This window comes from Panthera onca, chromosome X, assembly GCF_046562875.1.
Source record: "Panthera onca isolate mPanOnc1 chromosome X, mPanOnc1 haplotype 2, whole genome shotgun sequence".
Lineage (NCBI taxonomy): Eukaryota > Metazoa > Chordata > Mammalia > Carnivora > Felidae > Panthera > Panthera onca.
The window spans coordinates 60,045,519-60,068,217 of NC_138357.1; the positions used below are offsets into that span (position 1 = coordinate 60,045,519).

Here is a 22,699-nt window from a genome sequence, read left to right on the forward strand (position 1 = left end):
TATAATTCTTCTTTAGTAGATTACTGATATGAATTAATTGTTTTATGTTGTCAAAATGAGTAGAGATATCTTATATTTCCTAGTTTGTGATCCATTTATATTTACTTTTAAAGTTTGTGTGGAATGATTATTTTTCCTGAAATAAAATACATATTTTTAATGTTACCAATATTTTAGAAATTTCAAAAGAATATTCACTTAACACTTAGATTTTTTAGTTTATTCCATTAGCACATCAGCAGTATGTTTAATCTCTAAGTTGATATATATTTTTAATACCCAGAAATAAAAAGGTTACATTTAACTGAAAATGTACATAAAAAAATGATTTCCTGATATTTTGAAGCCCTACATTTCTAATTTTGAAAACCATTCTAGACATATGTCTGTTGTAAGAATCCTTTAAGAAATATTCTTTTACAAGTGTGTTTTACTTAAACTCAGGTATAACCATAAGTAGGAAGTCCTTTAACTTCGGGGGCCTGCTTCTTTATGGTGGATTTTTCCTTCCTTTATTTCTCTTCCCATTCTAAAAATGTATCCTTACTGTGCTTCAATGTTTTTCTTCCCTTGGAAAGTTGGTGCTTTTTATTCATTTAGTGTTTTTTTTTTTTAAATTTCAAACCCTTGTACTACAGATATGCAAAACTCTTAGATAAACAATTATTGTTCAACTAAACTTTGATGGACAGCCAATATAAGGTAGAGTTGTATGCTAAACCACAAAGGATGCAAAGATAAATAGTATAAATAATTCAATGACTTCAATTTTTATGGACATTTTGTGGTTTTCAAAATTCTCTAACCCAGATCTGAAATGGATAGGACAGGTTTTATTCCAATTTTATAGATAAGGGAACTAAAGAGATAATTCTATAAAGTAGAATAAACCAAGCCAAGTGGGAACTAGTTTGCCACCCTTCTTTGGTTTTCAGTCATTCATACAAATTGATACTGTTTTCCTAACCTAAATATTTGGCAATTACTTTTCAATATGTACATCATTTGAAATGTTTTCTTCATCCTAGTGGCATTTTGACATGTACATTATTATTACTGTTAGCCTTCGTTCAAAGTATGCTGATACTTCTCTTGGTTTTCAGTGACCCTGGATTATTCACCGCTTTCCCACAATAAAGAAAGAAGACCCGCATGAGAAAAATACATCAAGCTGCTTACCCAAATCTCTGCATGTACATTTTAACAAATCCACAACTACATGCTTTTGGAATTTCCAGATGATCAAACTGGCCTATCTACTCCCAAATAAAACACATGTTTGGACAGGTGGATATGGCATTATTGAATAAAACCCCCAAATTTATGCTTTCAAAATCCCTCTTCTTTTTAAGTTTAAAAAAATTTAATTCCAGTATAGTTACTATACAGTGTTATATTAGTTTCAAGTGTACAATATAGCGAGTCAACAATTCTATACATCATCCAGTGCTCATCATGACAAGTATACTCCTTAATCTTTTTTTTTTTTGTTTATTCATTATTGAGAGACTGAAAGAGACAGAGCATGAACATGGGAGGGACAGAGAGAGGGAGAGACACAGAATCCAGGGCAGGCTCTAAGCTCTGAGCTGTTAGCACAGAGCCTGACCTGGGGCTCGAACTCACGAGCTGTGAGATCATGACCTGAGCCTAAGTTGGACACTTAACTGACTGAGCCACCCAGGTGCCCCATTATACTCCTTAATCTTCACCACCTGTTTCAACCATACTTCCCCCCCCCCACCTCCCCTCTGGTAACCATCAGTTTGTTCTCAAAAGTTAAACATCTGTTTGTTGGCTTCTCTCTCTCTCTCTCTGTCTCATTCTCTCTCTCTCTTTCCCCCGTGCTCCTTTGTTTTGTTTATTAAATTGCACACATGAGTGAAATAATATGGTATTTGTCTGTTTCTAACTGACTTGCTTCACTTAGCATTATACTTCCTAAGTTCATCCCTTTTCTTTTGACCTCTTTTCTGGAGGTATCTATGCTTAGTTCCATAGTCCAAGGAAACTGCTGTAATAGAATTATAATATAGTATGAATTCCTAATAGATTGTTATCAACTTTTCTTTCTCGTTAACAGATGATTTGAAATTGGTTTTCAAATGAATGGAGCAGTAGTGTGCTTGGAAGTACATTTTTAACTATATCAGTATATTTTTCCAGTGTTATAACATTGTTGGCCCCCTGAATTAAAAAGATGATCACAGATTATAGATATCAGAGCATACTACTTTGGTTGTGAGCATTCATAATTTTTGTATTTATCAACAATTACTATGATATTCTAAAAAATCACCAAATTTTTTTCATGTGGTGTTGGAAAGAATAGTGGTTCCTATTTCAAAGTTATTAAATCTTAATTTCACAGTAGCAACTGTCTTTACACAGATCAACTATGATTAGGTACTTTGTATAAGTTTTCAAGGGCTGCCATAACTAAATACCACAGGCTAAGTAACTTAAACAACAAATTTATTTTATCACAATTCTGGAGGCTAGAAGTTCAAGATCAAGGTGTTGGCAGAGCTGGTTTCTTCTGAGGACACTCTCCTTGGTTTTTTTTAAAATTTCAAACCCTTGGTTTATAGATGGCTGTCTTCATGCTGTGTCCCATCCTTTATGTGTCTGTTTCTTAATCTCCTTTCCTTATAAGAATACCAGTAATATTGGATTAGGATTGGGTCCATCCTAATGACCTTATTTTACCTTAATTACCTTTTTAAAGGCCCTATCTCCAAATAGTCATTCTGAGGTACTGGGGGTTAAGACTTTAGCACATGAGTTTTGAGGGGAAAAGATTTAGCCCATAATGTATAGTATACCCTTTTGTTTCATTAGGGAATGTGATATATAAGACAAAAAATGTTATCCTCAAGTCTACATTTTATCCTGTATCCCCAATGTGTAGCACTGTACCTAATACATAGTGTATGCTCCTTAAATGTTGATTTATCTGAATGAGTGAATGATTAAAGAGAAAAGACTGTATAAATGGGAAGATTATGTAATATATCATGACTTCATTGTACCAGAATAGAGAACATTTTTTTGAAGATGATTCATTCCTAAGAGAAAACAAATGGATTGCTGATAGGTACATCACTATCTTATTTCAGGCTAGAATGTTTTCAGTCTCAAGCTTTTGAAATAGTGCAGAAGCAGAAGAAAGTGAAGTAGTGGAAGGGAAGAGGGATGCAGATGACACAAAAAGGTTTTAATAGTAAACATCAATAAGTATAGCCTTGGGGAGGCTGAGACATGTTAAGCAATAGACAAGACTAGGGTGGGGAGTAAATGAAATAAGACTGATATTATGATGACACAGAGGGTGTCATGATTTGACAATAAAAAGAGCCAGTACATACAAAATATAAAACACTTCTGTAATAAGTAGCTGTGGATATATGTGTGTATTTGTGTATCTGTATTTATATACCCATATAAGTATATCTTAGAAACACATAAATAACTTTTTTCAGTCCTGATCATGTATCAGAATCATCTGGGGAGGTTTTAGAAAATCCTAGGTCTCACCCTAGTTCTACTGGACCATAATCTCTGAGGGTGGGACTCAAACATGTGTATTAAATAAATATTTATTGATGAAGGAGAGGAAGATAGCAGCATAGGAGGAAGCTGGGCTCACCGCGTCCTGCTGACCAATTAGATTCCACCCACATCTGACTAAATAACCCAGAAAACAGCCAGAAGACTAGCAGAATGGACTCTCTGGAGCCAAGCATAGATGAGAGGGCCACAGAAGAGAGTAGGAAGGACTGAGAGGCATTGCGCACTACACGGACTGATGGGAAGGAGCCGGGGCAGTGGAGGGGCAGCCAGCCCACCTGGCAAGGCAGAGCCCCCGAGTCTGGCTTGCAAAAGTGGAGGGGCCGGATGGAGTGTGTTCTGACAGCCAGTGGGACTTCACATTTGGAATATTATAAGTCAATAGCTCTGCTCTGAGAGTGGGAGGGCTAGAGGACAATGGGAGGGAGAGTTGTTGACCCTCAGAGGACAGAGCTCAGATTCATGGGGAACAAAGGTGCTCGCCAGCACCATCTCCCTCGCCCATCCCCCAGCCAAAATCCCAAAGGCAACCAGTTCCCCTCACTGAACTTGCTTGCACCCTGCAAACACCCAACGTTGTGCTTCTGTGGATCCATCCCTGTGAAGGATTTGCCTCCTTCCCAGTGCCACAGGGCCCCTCCTGAAGTGGACCACCAAAGGCAAAATGAGCTGAGTCTGCCCCTCCCACCCCTGTGCACCCTGCGGATCCCCCCCGGCTAATACACCAGATCCCATAGAAGCAGCACCACAAGCCTGGCAGTGTGCAAGTAGCCCAGACAGGGGCCACACCACTCCACAGTGAGTCCTACCCCTGGGAGAGGGGAAGATAAGGTACACAGCAGTCAGACTGTGGCCACAGTGGAGGGCTGGGGGCAGACATTGGGTCTGACTGTGTCCCCGCCCACCAATGCAAGTTACTCAAGACAGCACAGAGGAAGAGCAGTGCTGTTCTGCACCACTCCAGGGACTATCCAAAATGACGAAATGGAAGAATTCATCTCAAAAGAAACTCTAGGAATTAGCGACAGCTAACAAACTGATCAAAAACAATTTAAACAATGTAACAGAAAATGAATTTAAAATATTAGTCATAAAATTAATGGCTGGGCTTGAAAAAAGCATAGAGGACAACAGAGAATCTATTACTACAGAGATCAAGGGATTAAGAAGTAGTCAGGAGGAGCTAAAAAAATGCTATAAATTAGGTGCAAAATAAAATGGAGGCGACCACAGCTAGGATTGGAGAGGTACAGGAGAGAATAGGTGTTAGAAAATAAAATTATGAAAAAGAGGAAGCTGAGAAAAAGAGATAAAATAATCCGGGAGTATGAGGGGAGAATAAGAGAACTAAGTCACACAATTAAACATAATAACATACACATAATTGGGATTCCAGAAGACGAAGAGAGAGGGAAAGGTGCTGAAGGTGTACTTGAAGAAACCATAGCTGAGAAGTTCCCTGATCTGGGAAAGGAAGAAGGCATTGAAATCCAAGAGGCACAGAGAACTCCCTTCAGACGTAACTTGAATCGATCTTCTGCACGACATATCATAGTGAAACTGGCAAAATACAAGGATAAAGATAAAATTCTGAAAGCAGCTAGGGATAAACAGACTCTAACATATAAAGGGAGACTGATAAGACTAGTGACGGATTTATCTACTGAAACTTGGCAGGCCAGAAAGGAATGGCAGGATATCTTCAATGTGATGAACAAAAACTATGCAGCCGAGAATCGTTTATCCAGCAAATCTGTCATTTAGAATAGAAGGAGAGATAAAGGTCTTCCCAAATAAACAAAAACTGAAGGAATTTGTCACCACTAAACTAGCCCTACAAGAGATCCTAAGAGGGATCTTGTGAGACAAGGTACCAGAGACATCACTACAAGCATGAAAGCCACAGGCATCACAATGACTCTAAACCCATATCTTTCTAAAATAACACTGAATGTAAATGGACTAAATGCTCCAACCAAGAGACATAGGGTATCAGAATGGAAAAAAAAACAACAAAAAAAACAAAAAAAAAACAAGACCCATATTTGCTGTCTACAAGAGACTCATTGTAGACCTTAGGACACTTTCAGATTGACACTGAGGGGATGGAGAACTATCTATCATTCTACTAGAAGTCGAAAGAAAGCTGGGGTAGCCATACTTATATCACAAAAACTAGAGTTTCACTTAAAGGTTGCAACAAGAGATGAAGAAGGACATTATATAATAATTACAGGGTCTATCCATCAGGAAGAGCTAACAGTTATAAATGTCTATGCACCAAATACGGGAGTCCCCAAATATATAAAACAATCACAAACATAAGCAACCCGATTGATAAGAATGTGGTAATTACAGGAGACTTTAATACTCTACTTACAACAATGGAGAGATCATCTAGACACAGGATCAATAAAGAAACAAGGGCCTTGAATGATACATTGGATCAGATGGACTTGACAGATATATTTAGAACTCTGCATCCCAAAGCAACAGAATATACTTTCTTCTCGAGTGCACATGGAACATTCTCCAAGATAGATCACATACTTGGTCACAAAACAGCCCTTCATAAGTATACAAGTATTGAGATCATACCATGCATACTTTCAGACCACAATGCTATGAAGCTTGAAATCAACCACAGGAGGGGTGCCTGGGTGGCTCAGTGGGTTAAGTGTCCGACTTCGGCTCAAGTCACGATCTCACAGTACGTGAGTTCGAGCCCCGCATTGGGCTCTGTGCTGACAGCTCAGAGCCTGAGCCTGCTTCACATTCTGTGTCTTCCTCTCTCTCTGCCCCTTCCCTGCTCATGCTGTGTCTCTCTCTGTCTCAAAAAAAAAAAATTAAAATTAAAATTAAAAAAAAAAAAAAAAAGAAATCAACCACAGGAAAAAGCCTGGAAAACCTCCAAAAGCATGGATGTTAAAGAACAACCTACTAAAGAATGAATGGATCAACCAGACAATTAGAGAAGAAATTTGAAAAATATATGGAAACAAATGAAAGTGAAAATACAACAATCCAAACGCTTTGGGATGCAGCAAAGGCAGTCCTGAGAGGAAAATACTTTGCTATCCAGGCCTATCTCAAGAAACAAGAAAAATCCCAAATACAAAATCTAACAGCACACCTGAAGGAAATAGAAACAGAACAGCAAAGAACCTGAAACCCAGCAGAAGAGAAATAATAAAGATTAGAGCAGAAATAAACAATATAGAATAAAAAAAACTGTAGAGAAGATCAATGAAACCAAGAGTTGTTATTTTTTCTGAAAAAATAAACAAAATAGATAAACCTCTAGACAGACTTCTCAAAAAGAAAAGGGAGATGACCCAAATATATAAAATCATGAATGAAAAAGGAATTATTACAACCAATCCCTCAGAGATACAAGCAATTATCAAGGAATACTATGAAAAATTATATGCTAACAACGGGTCAACCTGGAAGAAATGAACAAATTCCAAAGCACCCACCCACTTCGAAAACTCAAACAGGAAGAAATAGAAAATTTGAACAGACCCATAACCAGCGAAAAAATTGAACCAGTTGTCAAAATTTCCCATCAAATAAGAGTCCAGGAGCAGATGGGAAGATGACTTCCCAGGGGAATTCTACCAGACATTTAAAACAGAGATAATACCTATCCTTCTCAAGCTATTCCAAAAAATAGAAAGGGAAGGAAAACTTCCAGACTCGTTCTATGAATCCAGTGTACTTTGATTCCTAAACCAGTCAGAGACCCAGTAAAAAAAAGAGAACTACAGGCCAAGATCCCTGATGAATATGGATGCATAAATTCTCAATAAGATACTAGCAAATCGAATTCAACAGCATATAAAAAGAATTATTCACCATGATCAAGTGGGATTCATTCCTGGGCTGCAGGGCTCCTTCAACATTCGGAAATCAATCAATGTGATACATCACATTAATAAAGAAAAAAAAGAAAAAAAAAGAAAAGAAAAGAACCATATGATCCTGTCAATCGATGCAGAGAAAACATTTGACAAAATTCAGCATCCTTTCTTAATAAATACCGTCAAGAAAGTCGGGATAGAAGGAACATACTTAAACATCATCAAAGCCATTTATGACAACCCCACACTAATATCATCCTCAATGGGGAAAAACTGAGAGCTTTCCCCCTGAGATTAGGAACACGACAGGGATGTTGACTCTCACCTCTGTTGTTTAACATAGTGTTGGAAGTTCTAACATGAGCAATCAGACAACAAAAGGAAATCAAAGGCATCAAAATTGGCAAAGATGAAGTCAAGCTTTCGCTTTTTACAGATGACATGAAATTATACATGGAAAATCCGATAGACTCCACCAAAAGTCTGCTAGAACTGATACATGAATTCAGCAAAGTCCCAGGATACAAAATCAATGTACAGAAATCAGTTGCATTCTTATACACTAATAATGAAGCAACAGAAATACAAATAAAGAAACTGATCCCATTCACAATTGCACCAAGAAGCATAACATTCCTAGGAATAAACCTAACCAAATATGTAAAAGATCTGTATGCTGAAAAGTATAGAAAGCTTATGAAGGAAATTGAAGAAGATATAAAGAAATGGAAAAACATTCCGTGCTCAATGATTGGAAGAATAAATATTGTTAAAATGTCAATACTACCCAACGCTAGCTACACATTCAATGCAATCCCATTCACAATTGTAGCACCATTCTTCTCGAAGCTAGAACAAGCAATCCTAAAATCGGTATGGAACCACAAAGGCCCCGAATAGCCAAAGTAATTTTGAAGAAGAAGACCAAAGCAGGAGGCATCACAATCCCAGACTTTAACCTCTACTACAAAGTTGTAATCATCAAGACAGCATGGTATTGGCACCAAAACACACACATAGACCAATGGAATAGAATAGAAACCCCAGAACTAGACCCACAAAAGTATGGCCAATTAATCTTTGACAAAGCAGGAAAGAATATCCAATAGAAAAAAGACAGTCTCTTTAACAAATGGTGCTGGGAGAAATGGACAGAAACATGCAGAAGAATGAAACTAGACCACTTTCTTACACCATTCACAAAAATAAACTCAAAATGGATGAAGGACCTGAATGTGAGACAGGAAACCATCAAAACCCTAGAGGAGAAAGCAGGAAAAGACCTCTCTGACCTCAGCTGCAGCAATTTCTTACTTAACACATCCCCAAGGGCAAGGGGATTAAAAGCAAAAATGAACTATTGGTACCTCTTGAAGATAAAAAGCTTCTGCACAGCAAAGTAAACAATCAACAAAACTAAAAGGCAACCAACGGAATGGGAAAAGATATTTGCAAATGACATATCGGACAAAGGGCTAGTATCCAAAATCTATAAAGAGCTCATCAAACTCCACACCCGAAAAACAAATAACCCAGTGAAGAAATGGGCAGAAAACATGAATAGACACTTCTATAAAGAAGACATCCAGATGGCCAACAGGCACATGAAAAGATGTTCAACGTCGCTCCTCATCAGGGAAATACAAATCAAAACCACACTCAGATATCACCTCATGCCAGTCAGAGTGGCTAAAATGAACAAATCAGGAGACTATAGATGCTGGAGGGGATGTGGAGAAACGGGAACCCTCTTGCACAGTGGGAATGCAAACTGGTGCAGACGCTCTGTAAAACAGTGTGGAGGTTCCTCAAAAATTTAAAAATAGATCTACCCTTATGACCCAGCAATAGCACTGCTAGGAATTTACCCAAGGGAAACAGGATTGCTGATGCATAGGGGCACTTGTACCCCAATGTTTATACCAGCAGTTTTAACTATAGCCAAACTATGGAAAGAGCCTAAATGTCCATCAACTGATGAATGGATAAAGAAATTGTGGTTTATATACACAATGTAATACTACGTGGCAATGAGAAAGAATGAAATATGGCCCTTTGTAGCAATGTGGATGGAACTGGAGAGTGTTAAGTGAAATAAGTCAGAGAGAGAAAGACAGATACCATATGTTTTCACTCTTATATGGATCCTGAGAAACTTAACAGCAGTCTATTGGGGGGAGCGGAAGGAAAAAAAAAAGAGGTTGGAGAGGGAGAGAGCCAAAGCATAAGAGACTCTTAAAAACTGAGAACAAACTGAGGATTGATGGGGAGTTGGAGGGAGGGAGTTGCGTGATGGGTATTGAGGAGGGCACCTTTTGGGATGAGCACTGGGTGTTGTATGGAAACCAATTTGACAATAAATTTCATATTAGAAAAATGAAAAAAATTATTTTACTAGTGATTTTTATTAGCAGCTAGGGCATTGTAAGCTACTGTCTACTTAAAGGCAAGCTATCCATAATTTAGTAATATAATGCATCGTAGTTGTTTGCCTGGGGAGTTATATTTTTATTAGAGAAGACAGATGGCCAATTAGTAAGTTAATATCAGGATTTTTAAAAAAAAATACAGATTCTGGTGTCATTATGCTCTTCATTTGTATTGAGTACCACACAGTGTAATAAAAGTACTGACCATGGGTAATCTGGAAAAATGTTTATTTATATTCCTCACACTCTAAGGAAAAATGCATATTTAATTAAATTTATAAATAAAGACAGTTGTATTCAAAATGACATTATCCATTATCCAGAATGAATTTCCTGTTTGCCTATTTCCTTTAAGTTTTAAAAAAATAATTCTGGACACATATTTTTCTGTTTTTTTAAATGGTATTTAAAAATAATTTTGAGGCTTCTTACAGGTAATTTATCTTTAAAATCTTTCTTTCTACAAGTGAGAATAAGCTGATGGTTGCCAGAAGGGAGGGGAGCTAATGGATGGGCAAAATGGGTGAGGAGGAGTCAGACATACAGGCTTTCAGTTACAGAATGAATAAGTCATGGGAATAAGAGCTACAGCATAGGGAATATAGTCAATGGTACTATAATAGCTTTGTATGGTGACAGATGGTAGCTACACTTGCGGTGAACATAGGATATCATATAGAATAGTTGAATCCTACCTTCTATGCCTGAAACTAATGTAACATTGTGTGTCAACTATACTGAAAAAAATGTTTTTCTTCATGCCCTTGTTATGAAATTGGGTGGATTTCTTTGGATGCCTGCTCCCATAAAATCAAACAAATATTGTGCTAAGCATTAGGAATGCAGAGATGAGTGTGATTAATACCTGCATTCAGGCAGCTCATGGTCTAGTGGGAGAGAAAGACAAGGTGATGAGTTATTAGGACACAGTGTAACAATATTCTATGGTGACTATCCACTGGGAAAAGTGGTCTTTTCTAATATAGTAGCATTTTCATGTTGGAAGTTTTATGGGAATGCTGCCAAAAATTGAAAGACATATTACATTTTTAAGGGATGGGCATATGTGGACTTTAATTAGAAGAGGCATTCAACAGACTCTTTCATCTGGAAGGCATTCTTAGGGTTGGTGAAACTAACTAGAGTAGAGTATAGTTGTTTCCTTGGTAACAGTAATTAGAATAGAGTAGTTGCTTCCTAAATATGAACATTTTTAAAAACTAATGTCATCATGACCCATGTTTATAATGATGATTTTAAACAGGGCAGAAACTAAAGCGCTCAAGCATAAAACTGCTGTACTGTGTTCAATATGGAATTAAACTTGGTGCACCTGGATGGCTCAGTTTGTTAAGTGTCTGACTTTGGCTCAGGTCATGATCTCATGGCTTGTGAATTCGAGCCCCATGTCAGGCTCTGTACTGACAATTTGGAGCCTGGAGCCTTGTTCAGATTCTGTGTCTCCCTCTCTCTCTGCTCCTCCCCCCCTCTTTATCTCAAAAATAAATAAACATTAAAAAAGTTAAAAAAAATCACAGACTTGTGGGAAACCTTAAAGACCCTTTTAATATAACATGTTTGTCATGTGAGAATACTGAAATAAAGTGGCTTGTGATTTGGCCAAGGCTGCTTAGCTTATACATGGCAGAGATAGGAGCAAAACTTAGTCTACTGACTCTTCTACCAGTATTCTTTCATGTGGAGAGAAATTCCAGTGTTTTTATTATATGCTTTGAAGACTAGTAGTACATTCATAGTATGTGGTGAAAACTCAGTTAACCATAATTTAAAAGTATACAATCTGATGATGTTGCTTTTGGTATACACATATTCTGTTGCAAAAGTGCATACAGATATGCCACACTTTAATCCAAAATGGTAGCTGCAAAGCATATGTATTTGCATTAAAAAGGGTTTTTCACTTTTTTTTTTAAATTTTTTTAACGTTTATTTATTTTTGAGACAGAGAGAGACAGAGCATGAATGGGGGAGGGTCAGAGAGAGAGGGAGACACAGAATCTGAAACAGGCTCCAGGCTCTGAGCGATCAGCACAGAGCCCGATGCGGGGCTTGAACTCACGGACCGAGAGATCATGACCTGAGCGGAAGTCAGACGCTTAACCGACTGAGCCACCCAGGTGCCCCGGTTTTTCACTTTTTAAAAAAGAAACCCCTTCAAAAGAAAAACACACTCTCATAGCTACTTAAGAGTCTGCTGAAATAATATTTTAATGTGTAACAAACATCCATGGACATACGTTCAGAGCTGATTCTTCATTTATGACTGAATACTCCTCCTACCTACCACTCTGGTGAGTTAATGTTTGACTACCTGTGTTATTTTAGCTACGGTGAAGTCTAGCTTACTTGGGATTATGTTCGTGCCTGTTTTGGCCACAGTCACTATTTATTAATTAATTAAAGCATGAATTGAGATGATTCTTGCCATCTAGACAAGAATTAATATGGTATTATGGAAATCTACCAAGATTTCTAGATATGGTGATTAACTGGTCATGTGAACTTAAACTCTGTGGATCTCAGGTTTTTTTTCCACTATATAGTCAGAATGTTAGATACTATTTCCCAGCTCTTGTTATTTTGTGATATGTAATACATTTGACGTTTTTTCATCCTAGCTACTATGCTTCTCTAGGGACTAGAATTACACCTCATCTGAGTGTAATCTTCACAGCTGAATGGAGTCCTACAACAAAAAGCAGAAACACTCCCTGGGTACCTTCTTTTCTGCCTGACCAGGTGGTAGGAAATCTGGCTTATAATTTATATACAAAATTTCAATAACAAATATGGCCTGGAAACATTTGTTTGGGATTTAAGATTTTGTTTGCCTATAGCCAGTTTTTCATTTCAATAATATGGCTAGTTGGACATTTAAGTATTTATATATCACTGACTACTTAAAAGGCTACAGTGGAATTCTATTTCAAAGAACTTTTGAAGCTCACATATTTTGTCATGCCCTATAATTTACAAGGTTTTATCTATCTTTTTTTCTGCATCTACTTCATACATCATACTCCAATGAGGGTCTTTTTATTAAATAGACTCCATGCCCAACATGGGGCTTGAATAAACCCTGAGATTGAGAGTCACATGCTTTACCAATATTATGATTTGGATGCTCAACCAACTGAGCCAGCCAGGCACCACTCCAGTGAGTTAGTTATTGATGTTTTTCTTGTGTCACTACCTAGTTGGAAGGGAAAGCTGAAACAGGGAAAGCTGAAACATAGATTTTATGTGCTTATATTTACATGCAATTAATAGGGGTGGTGAAGATTGTGGTGTATCTTTATGTGTTAGAAAACAGGGAAATGAATATACCAGTAGTCCATAAAACTCTGTGTTATATTGAAGGAGTTGGATATTCAGTTAATTTCTGGTGTGATTTCTGATTCTTAATGGAGCTAATGTTAAGATGTTGCAGCTGGATTTGAGTATTTTTGGATTTCTTTTTACAGGATGAAGGAAATGTTAAAGAAATCCCTATTACTCATCATGTTAAGGAAGGGTATGAGAAAGCAGATCCTGCACAGTTTGAGTTGCTCAAAGTTCTTGGTCAGGGATCCTTTGGAAAGGTAATAAATGTTTTATTCCACATTTTTTCCTCTTCTAAACATTTAGCAAATAAAAGGTACACATATAGAAAAATCTGAAAATATGCCATTTCTAAATTTGTCAAATGATACACACAAAGGTAATTCTGTAATTTTACTGCTTCTATTTCTACTTTTAACTCCATTTCTTTATACTTCTCTATAATAATGAATGTTTTCCAGTACCTTTGGCTCACTTATTTATTTTTTTTCATGTATATTTATTTATTTTCAGAGAGAGAGAGCACTCACATGAGCAAGTTAAGGGCAGAGAGTGAGGGAGAGAGAGAATCCCACGTAGTCTCCACACTGTCAGAACAGCGCCTGATGGTAGGGATCCATCTCATGAACAGCAACGGCATAACCGGAGCCAAAATCAAGAATCAGATGCTTAGCTGACCGAGCTACCCAGGCACTCATCACTGATTTCTTTAGGACAAAATATAGCATGCTATTTATTAGCTGCCTAAATTAAAGTATTTTTTAAAAAGTCTTCCTTTTTTCACTGTTCATATGCTTGCATGATTACAGCTTTCTCTCTCCTGATTATTTTATTTATATTCTGTAGTTCTGTCACAAAAGCCAGAATGTAGGTATTAATTCATATATGAGTGCATGAATTCACCTATCATCTGTTAAAGTAGTATGTGTGTGAAGGACAAAAGGGATAGATACTGGGTGACATGTGGATGATGTGAAACCCTACATTTAAGGAGCTTAAATTTCAAGAGAAAGAGAAAAAATTGAGAAACGTTAACTCAGAAATTCATTATTAAAACTGTATATTAAGTGCTTAATGACATATAATTTTTCGAGGGTGTAGGTCTGGTTCTTGACTTTGTACAGCTAATATCTAAGTCATGAAAGTTATTGCACACACACAGACACATAGCCTTTAGGAAAACAGAAACAACAATTGAAAGGGAGAAAGATAAGGAGAAACTACTAATTTGAGTGTGGCTGAGATTTAGTTTTAAAGGGGAAAAGCAGGGCAACTGAGCAGTGATTATTATGATCTAAATCATTATGATTTAAATCATTTTAAAAGAAAGATACACACCCACACACACACATAATTTAAATTCAAGTTAGTTAACATTAAGAGTAGTCTTGGCTTCAGGAGTAGAACCCAGTGATTCATCACTAACATATGACACTGAGTACTCATCCTGAAAAGTGCCCTTGTTAATGCCCATCACCTATTTAACCCAACCCCCACTCACATGCCCTCGAACAACTCTGTTTGTTCTTTATAGTTTAGAGTCTCTTATGGTTTGCCTCCCTCTCTGCTTTTATTTTATTTTCCCTTTTCTTCCCCTATGTTCATCTGTTGAGTTTCTCAAATTCCACATATGAGTGACATCATATGATATCTGTCTTTCTCTGACAGGCTTATTTCACTTAGCATAATACCCTCTAGTTCCATCCACATAGTTGCAAATGGCAAGATTTCATTCTTCTCATTGCCAAGTAGTATTCCATTGTGTGTGTGTGTGTGTGTGTGTGTGTGTGTGTGTGTGTGTACCAAATCTTTCTTAATCCAGTTATCAGTGGATGGACATTTTGGCTCTTTCCATAATTAGGCTATTGTTAATAGCACTGCCATAAATATTGGGGTGTATGTGCCCCTATGAATCAGCATTTTTGTATCCTTTGGATAAATTCCTAGTAGTCCAATAGCTGGGTTGAAGGGTAGTTCTATTTTTATTTTTTTTAATTAAAAAAGGAACCTCCATACTGTTTTCCTGAGTGGTTGCACCAGTTTGCATTCTCACCAACAGTGCAAAAGGGTTCCTTTTCTCCACATCCTCGCCAACATCTGTTGTTTCCTGAGTTGTTAATTTTAGCCATTCTGACAGGTGTGAAGTGGTATATCATTGTGGTTTTGATTTCTATTTCCCTTATGAGTGACACTGAGCCTTTTTTCATGTGTCTGTTAGACATCTGGATTAAAGTGTCTATTCATACCTTTTGCCGATTACTTCACTAGATTGTTTTTTGTGTGTTGTTTGGTAAATTCTTTACAGATTTTGGATACTAACCCTTTATCTGATATGTCATTTGCAAATACCTTCTCCCATTCCATTAGTTGCCTTTTAGTTTTGTTGATTGTTTCTTTTGCTGTGCAGAAGGTTTTTATCTTGATGAGGTCCCAGTGGTTCATTTCTGTTGTTATTTCTCTTGCCTCTGGAGATATATCATTAAGAAGTTGCTATGGCCTAGGTCAAAGAGGCTGTTGCCTGTTTTCTTCTCTAGGATTTTGATGGTTTCAAATCTCACATTTAGGTCTTTCATGCATTTTGAATTTATTGAATGCATGTTGTAAGAAAGTATCTACGTTCATTATTCTGCATGTTGCTGTCCAGTTCTCCCTGCACCATTTGCTAGAAAATATCTTTTTTTTCTGTTGGATAATCTTTCCTGTTTTGCCAAAGATTAGTTGGCCATATATTTGTGCTTCCATTCTGTATTCTCTATGCTATTCCATTGGTCTATGTGTTTCTTTTTGTGCCAATAGTATCCTGTGTTGATTATTACAGCTTTGCAATACAGGTTAAAGTCTGGATTTGTGATTCCTCCAACTTTGGTTTTCTTTTTTAAGATTACATTGGGTATTTGGGGTCCAGAATTATTTGTTCTAGTTCTGTGAAGAATGCTGGTGTTATTTTGATATGGATTGCATTGAATGTGTAGATTTCTTTAGGTAATATTGACATTGTAACAACATTTGTTCTTCCAATCCATGAACATGGAATGTTTTTCCATTTCTTTGTGCCTTCAGTTTCTTTCATAAGCTTTCTATAGTTTTCAGCATACAGATATTTTACCTCTTTGGTTAGATTTATTCATAGGTATCTTATAGTTTTTGGTGCAATTGTAAATGGGATTGATTCCTTGATTTCTTTTTCTGTTGCTTCATTATTGGTGTATAGAAATGCAACTGATTACTGAACATTGATTTTATATGCTGTGACTTTGATCAATTCATGTATCAGCTCTAGGAGGTTTTTGGTGGAGTCTTTCTGGTTTTCCATGTAGAGTATCATGTCATCTGTGAAGAGTGAATATTTGACTTCTTCCTTGCTGATTTGGATGACTTTTAATTCTTTTTGTTGTATGATTGCTGAGGCTAGGACTTCCAACATTATGTTGAACAACAGTGGTGAGAGTACACATCCATGTTGTATTCCTGATCTTAGGGGAAAAGCTCTCAGTTTTTCCCCATTGAGGATGATATTAGCTGTGCGCCCTTCATATATTGAGGATGATATTAGCTGTGGGCCCTTTATGATGTTAAGGTGTGTTCCTTCTAACCCTACTTTCTTAAGCGGTTTTATCAATAAAGGATACTATATTTTGTCAAATGCTTTTTCATCTATTGAAAAGATCATATGGTTCTTATCCTTTTTTTTTAATTAATGTAGTGTATCACATTGATTGATTTGCAAATATAAAAACAGCCTGCACCCAGGAATAAGTCACACTTGATCATGGTGAATAATTCTTTTAATGTACTCTTGAATTGGATTTGTTAGTATTTGTTGAGAAATTTTGCATCCAGTTTCATTATGGATATTGGCCTGTAATTGTCCCTCTTAGTGGGGTCTTTGTCTTGTTTTAGAATCAAGGTAATGCTGGCTTCATAGAATGACATTGGAAGCTTTCCTTCTTTTTCTATTTTTTTTTTTTTTGAGGGGGGAACATTTCGAGGAGTATAGGTATTAACCCTTCTTTAAATGTCTGATAGAATTCCCCTGGGAAGCCATCTGGCCCAAGACTCTTATTTGTTGTGAGGTTTTTGATAACTGATTCAATTTATTTGTTGGTTATGAGCCTGTTCAAATTTTCTATTTTTTCCTCTTTGAGTTTTGGAGGTATGTGAGTGTCTAGGAATTTGTACATTTCTTCCAGATTGTCCACTTTGTTGACATATAAGTTTTCCTAGTATTTTCTTATAATTGTTTTATTTTTGTGGTAGGTTATGATCTCTCCTCTTTCATTTGTGGTTTTATCTATTTGGGTCCTTTCTCTTTTCTTTTTGAGAAGTCTGGCTAGGGGCTTATCAATTTTGTTTATTCTTTCAAAAAACCAGCTCCTAGTTTCATTGATCTGTTCTATTGGTTTTTTGGATTCTATATCTTTTATTTCTGCTCTAATCTTTATTATTTATTTCCCTTTTTCTGCTGACTTTGGGCTTTATTCACTGTTCTTTTTCTAGGTCCTTTAGGTGTAAGGTTAGTTTGTGTGTTTGGGACCTTTCTTGCTCCTTGAGATAGGGCTGAATTGCAATGTATTTTACTCTTAGGACTGCACCCCAAAGGGTTTTAACTGTTGTGTTTTCATTTTCATTTGCTTCCATGTATTTTTTAAATTCTTCTTTAATTTCCTAATTAACCCATTCATTCTTTAGTAGGATGTTCTTTAACCTACATGTGTTTGAGGGCTTTCCATTTTTTTTCTTGTGGTTGACTTCAAGTTTCACAGCGTTGTGATCTGACAGTATGCCTGGTATTACCTCAATCTTTTTGTACCTGTTGAGGGGTGATTTGTGACCCATTGTGGGATCTATTCTGGTAAATGTTTCATGTGCACTGAGAATAAGGTGTACTCTGCTGATTTAGGATGAAATGTTTTCAATATACCAGTTAAGTCCATCTAGCCCAGTGTGTCATTCAGAGTTGTTGTTTCTGTGTTAATATTCTGCTTAGATGATGTATACATTGTTGTAAGTGGAGTATTAAAATCTCTCACAATTATGGTATTATTATAAATAACTTTGATTTTGTTTATGATTACTTGATTTATATATTTTGGTGCTTTCTTTTTGTGGGCATAAATATTTATAATTATTAGCTCTTTTTGATGGGAAAAAAAACCCTTAATTATGATATAATGCCCTTATCAATCTCTTGTTACAATCTTTGGTTTAAAATCTAGTTCATCTGATATAAGTATGGCTACTGTGGCTTTCTTTGGATGTCCATTAGCATGACAAATTGTTCTCCATACTCTCACTTTCACTATGCAGGTGTCCTCAGGTCTAAAATGAGTCTCTTGCAGGCAGCATATAGATGGATCTTGTTTTTTTTAATCCATTCTGATACCCTACGTCTTTTGATTGTAACATTTACTCCATTTACATTCAGGGTGATTATTGAAATATATGATTTTAGTGCCATTGTGTTATCTGTAGATTTCATGTTTGTGGTGATGTTTTCCAGTTGTTTGTAGTCTTTGCTGCTTTCCACTCAGAAAGAATCCCCCTTAGAATCTCTTACAGGGCTGATTTAGTGCTCAGAAACTCCTTTGGTTTTTGTTTCTCTGGGAAAGCCTTTATCTCTCCTTTCTGAATGACAGCCCTGCTGGATAAAGGATTCTTGGCTGCATTTTTTTTTCCTATTCAGCACATTGAACATTTCCTAGCACTTCCTTCTGGCCTGTTAAGTTTCAGTGGACAGGTCTGCTAATAATCTTGTGTGTCTACCCTTGTAAGTTAATGACCTTTTGTCCCTAGCTGCTTCCAGAATTCTCTTAATCTTTGTATTTTGCAAGTTTTGCTCTGACATGTTGTGATGTTGACCTCTTTTGAGGGGTGTTCTCTGTGCTTCTTGGACTTTGATGCCTATTCCTTCCCGAGATTGGGAAAGTTCTCAGCTATAATTTGTTCAAATAAACGTTCCACCCCTTTTTCTCACTCTCTTCTTCTGTGACTCCTATCATATGGATATTGTTTCATTTCATGGAATCACTTAGTTCTCTAATTCTCCCCTCCTGTTCTCACAATTTCCTTTCCTTCTTTTTTTAAGCTTTGCTATTTTCCATAATGGTTTCTTCTATTTCTCATATTCCCTCCTCTGCTTCTTCAATCCTTGGTGTCACTGTATCTAGTTTATTTTGCATCTTAGCTATAGCATTTTTTAATTCATCCAGACTAGTTCTTAGGTCTTTGATCTCTGCAGGAAGGGTTTCTCTGATGTGTTCTGTGCTTTTGTTCAAGCCTAGCTATATTAGTCTTATCACTGTTATTCTAATTTTTTTTCAGATATATTATTTATATTTCTTTTGAGCAATTATTTGGCTGTGATTTCTTCTTGACTTTTCTTTGGGAGAATTCCTCTGTCTTGTCATTTTGGCCAAACTTCTGTTTTAAAAGTTTATTATGTTTCCTTCGCCTCAGAGTGCTATTATATTCCAAAAGGGTCATACACTCTCCAGGGCCTCACACTCCAGGAAGTGTTTCTGGTATATGTTGCATGTATTCTGCTCTGGTGTTTTGGCTGCTCTGTCCCACTGGTTAGTTCTGTGCAGAGCTTTTCCTCTTTTGCTGTGGTGGAGTGTTTGGGCCTTTCACTAGGTATGCTTTGATTGGTTTGTTGTAGTAACCCTGGAAAAAAAATGAGGGGAAGCCTGATCCCATAAAAGGAGAAAAAGGAAAGGGGAGACAAGAAAACCAAACAGAGAATCAATAAACTATAAGCTAATTCCAGAGAAAGAGAAAGGAAAATAAAGAAGAATAAAGAGAAAACATGGAAAAAGGATAGAATAAAAATGCTTGATTAAAAAAATATACATATATAAAATAATAATTGACAAAAAACAAATCAGAAACTATTAGCCTTATTCCATTAGAAAAAAAGAAGGAGGAAAGAAAAAGAAAAAGAGTTGTCCTTTGGTGCCTGGGGTCGGTGGCTGTGCTGGTCTGGAGGAGAGTCTTACTGCATCGTGCCAGTCAGCCTTGCTCCAGTAAATAAGCTCTTGCCAGGCACAGAGGAGCAGGGTTTAGTGTAAGCTTGTCCCTCCTCCACTGGGAGTCTCTGTGCCATTCTCTGATGTACCACCATGTTGTTGTTGGAGCAAAAATGGCATCACCCCAATCTCTTCTCCCCAGACTTGGATGAGTCTGGTCTTCAGGCAGTCTTCACAGAATAGCAATGGTGGTTAGCTTGTCCTGCTCCACATTTGTCCCACACCTTCTTCTTGGACCCATGACTGGGATTCAAAACCCCATGTCTTAAAGAACCTGGCACTGCTTCAATCTACTTCTCTGCTCTGAAGTGGAGCCTCTCTACCCTGCTGATGAAAGGCCTGTGGCTGGTACCTGTAGGTTCTTTTGTCTTGGGGGCAATTAGCCTTCTTCCCAAAGTACTCCAGGAAGGGAACTGTTCTCTTCCAGTGTCCCTGGAGTTCGATCCAGAGAAAGATACAGAGAAAATCATGCATGTCAAAGCCTCAGAGTTTCAGCTCCCAAGGCTGTTTGCAAAAGTCTGTGGTCCACAGAGGTTTTGCTATTGTGCTAACTCAATGCCGCACTTTCACAACCCCTCTCTCTCTCCCTTTTGCCCCTCCACAGAAGGGGTTCCCTCTCCTCTGTAGCTCCATCATTTTATCTCCCCCAACAAACATACATGCACCTCAATCCTGTCAAGTTGTCTACCTCCAGCTGTGGAGATCCTTCCACTGCTCTGTGCATCTATTTCCTGGTGATCTGACCTCAATACAACCGTGTTTGAAGAATGAGGAAAATCCAGATCCCCGTACTTCTCTAACATCTTAACTCCCTTCTTCAAAAGAAAGATATTTTTGAATACCTAATGTGTGCAGAATATTTGTAAAAGCTGTATTAGTGAATATAAACTTGACATTAATTTTCTTAAAGTAACCTGTTATTTATGTGGTATAGAATGTAACATATAAAATAAAGAAAAGCATTTTCAGGACACACACACACACACACACACACACACACACACACACACACACAAACTAAGGCAGGTTATGGTTTGGCAGTAAATTGGCAAGGGAGGCATATGAAGATAAGGAGATATGACTTGAATAGTTGTGCTGAGAAGAGTAAAATTAGAAGGAGCTTTTAATATATATTGTATGTGGGGTGTGCTTATAGAACTGACCTGTGGAGTAGATATGTGCATTCTGCACACTCTTAAAAAAAATTTTAATGTTTATTTGTTTTTGAGAGAGATAGAGATAGAGAGAGAGAGAGTGAGTGGGGGAGGGTCAAAGAGAGGGGGAGACACAGAATCTGAAACAGTCTCCAGGCTCTGAGCTTTCAGCACAGAGCCTAACGTGGGGCTCAAACTCAGGAACTATGAGATCATGAACTGAGGTGACGTCAAATTCTCAACCGACTGAACCACCCAGGCACCCTTGCAGACCTTTAGCTTTTAAACTTTCTGAAAGTACAATATTATCTTAAATATTTTGCATTTTATGATGTTAATTTTAGAAGAACAGAGATGAAGTTCTTTTATATCCCAAATGTATAAATGCTTAAATATTGACTTGAATAAAATCTCAATAGGCAAACCTTTCAAGCCATTAAAAGTCATTTGTTTTTTTCATTTCAGGTATATATTAATTCATATGTATGTGTATTTATATCCAGCTTTTCTCCAGAAAGAATTTAAGGTTTTCGTAGATGAATACCAAGTAAAAAAAAATTAAAAAATAAGTGGAGAAGAAAATGGAAGCAGAAAAATTAGAGCAGGAAAGAATAGATGAAGCCAGAGATACATTCTTGTTGATTACAAATGCATGGCATAATGGCCTATATCTTCCAGAACTGGGACAAAATGAAGACTTAAAATTTTTGGTAGCCATTATAAAGAAGTTGATGTCTTTTATTGCATGATTATTGACAGTATCTTTAAGGTTGTAAAAATATCTAACAGACCAAAAAAATTCTTTTCCCTATGGGGCTCCATAGAAGAATACAGTTTAACATAATGAAATGTCTTCAGTCATATCTCCACATTATATATAGCAACATGTAGACAAGTTTTTAATGCAGTCCTTAAATTCAGGGAATACTCAGTTTTGTGTAGGAACTTTAGTTTAACAAGCATATCATAGAAGCCTTTTTAAAATTTGTAATACTGAATTACAGAATAGTGATCTTCATGCAGTTCATCAAACAAATATTAAAGAGGTAGCTTAATTTTTTTTTCTTCCTAGTATGTGAACCTACTTGTTTGTCAGGAATACATCATTTGCATGGGCATTGTTTGGGTGTGACTTGTTATAGGCTGAACCTATGCAGGAATTTGACCAAGGCTGTGAATCAGAGAAGTGTAGGAGCAATTCTAAGAAACTTTGGGCTGCAGTCTTATATACTTGCCTGCAAAAGTTCCATTGTTAAAATGCAACAAATGGAATTTTAGCCTATACAAAGTCTTGCAAGATTAGATATCTTTATAGT

General features: G+C 36.9%; 1 protein-coding gene across 1 annotated transcript in view; it reads left to right on the top strand.

The window, feature by feature from the left end:
• RPS6KA6 (ribosomal protein S6 kinase A6) overlaps positions 1-22,699 on the top strand; it is a 223,561-nt gene that overhangs the window by 69,117 nt on the left and 131,745 nt on the right. The window contains exon 3 of the mRNA XM_081794171.1: positions 13,348-13,464. Coding sequence (XP_081650297.1) covers positions 13,348-13,464 — 117 coding nt within the window. The remainder of the gene's footprint in view (positions 1-13,347; positions 13,465-22,699) is intronic.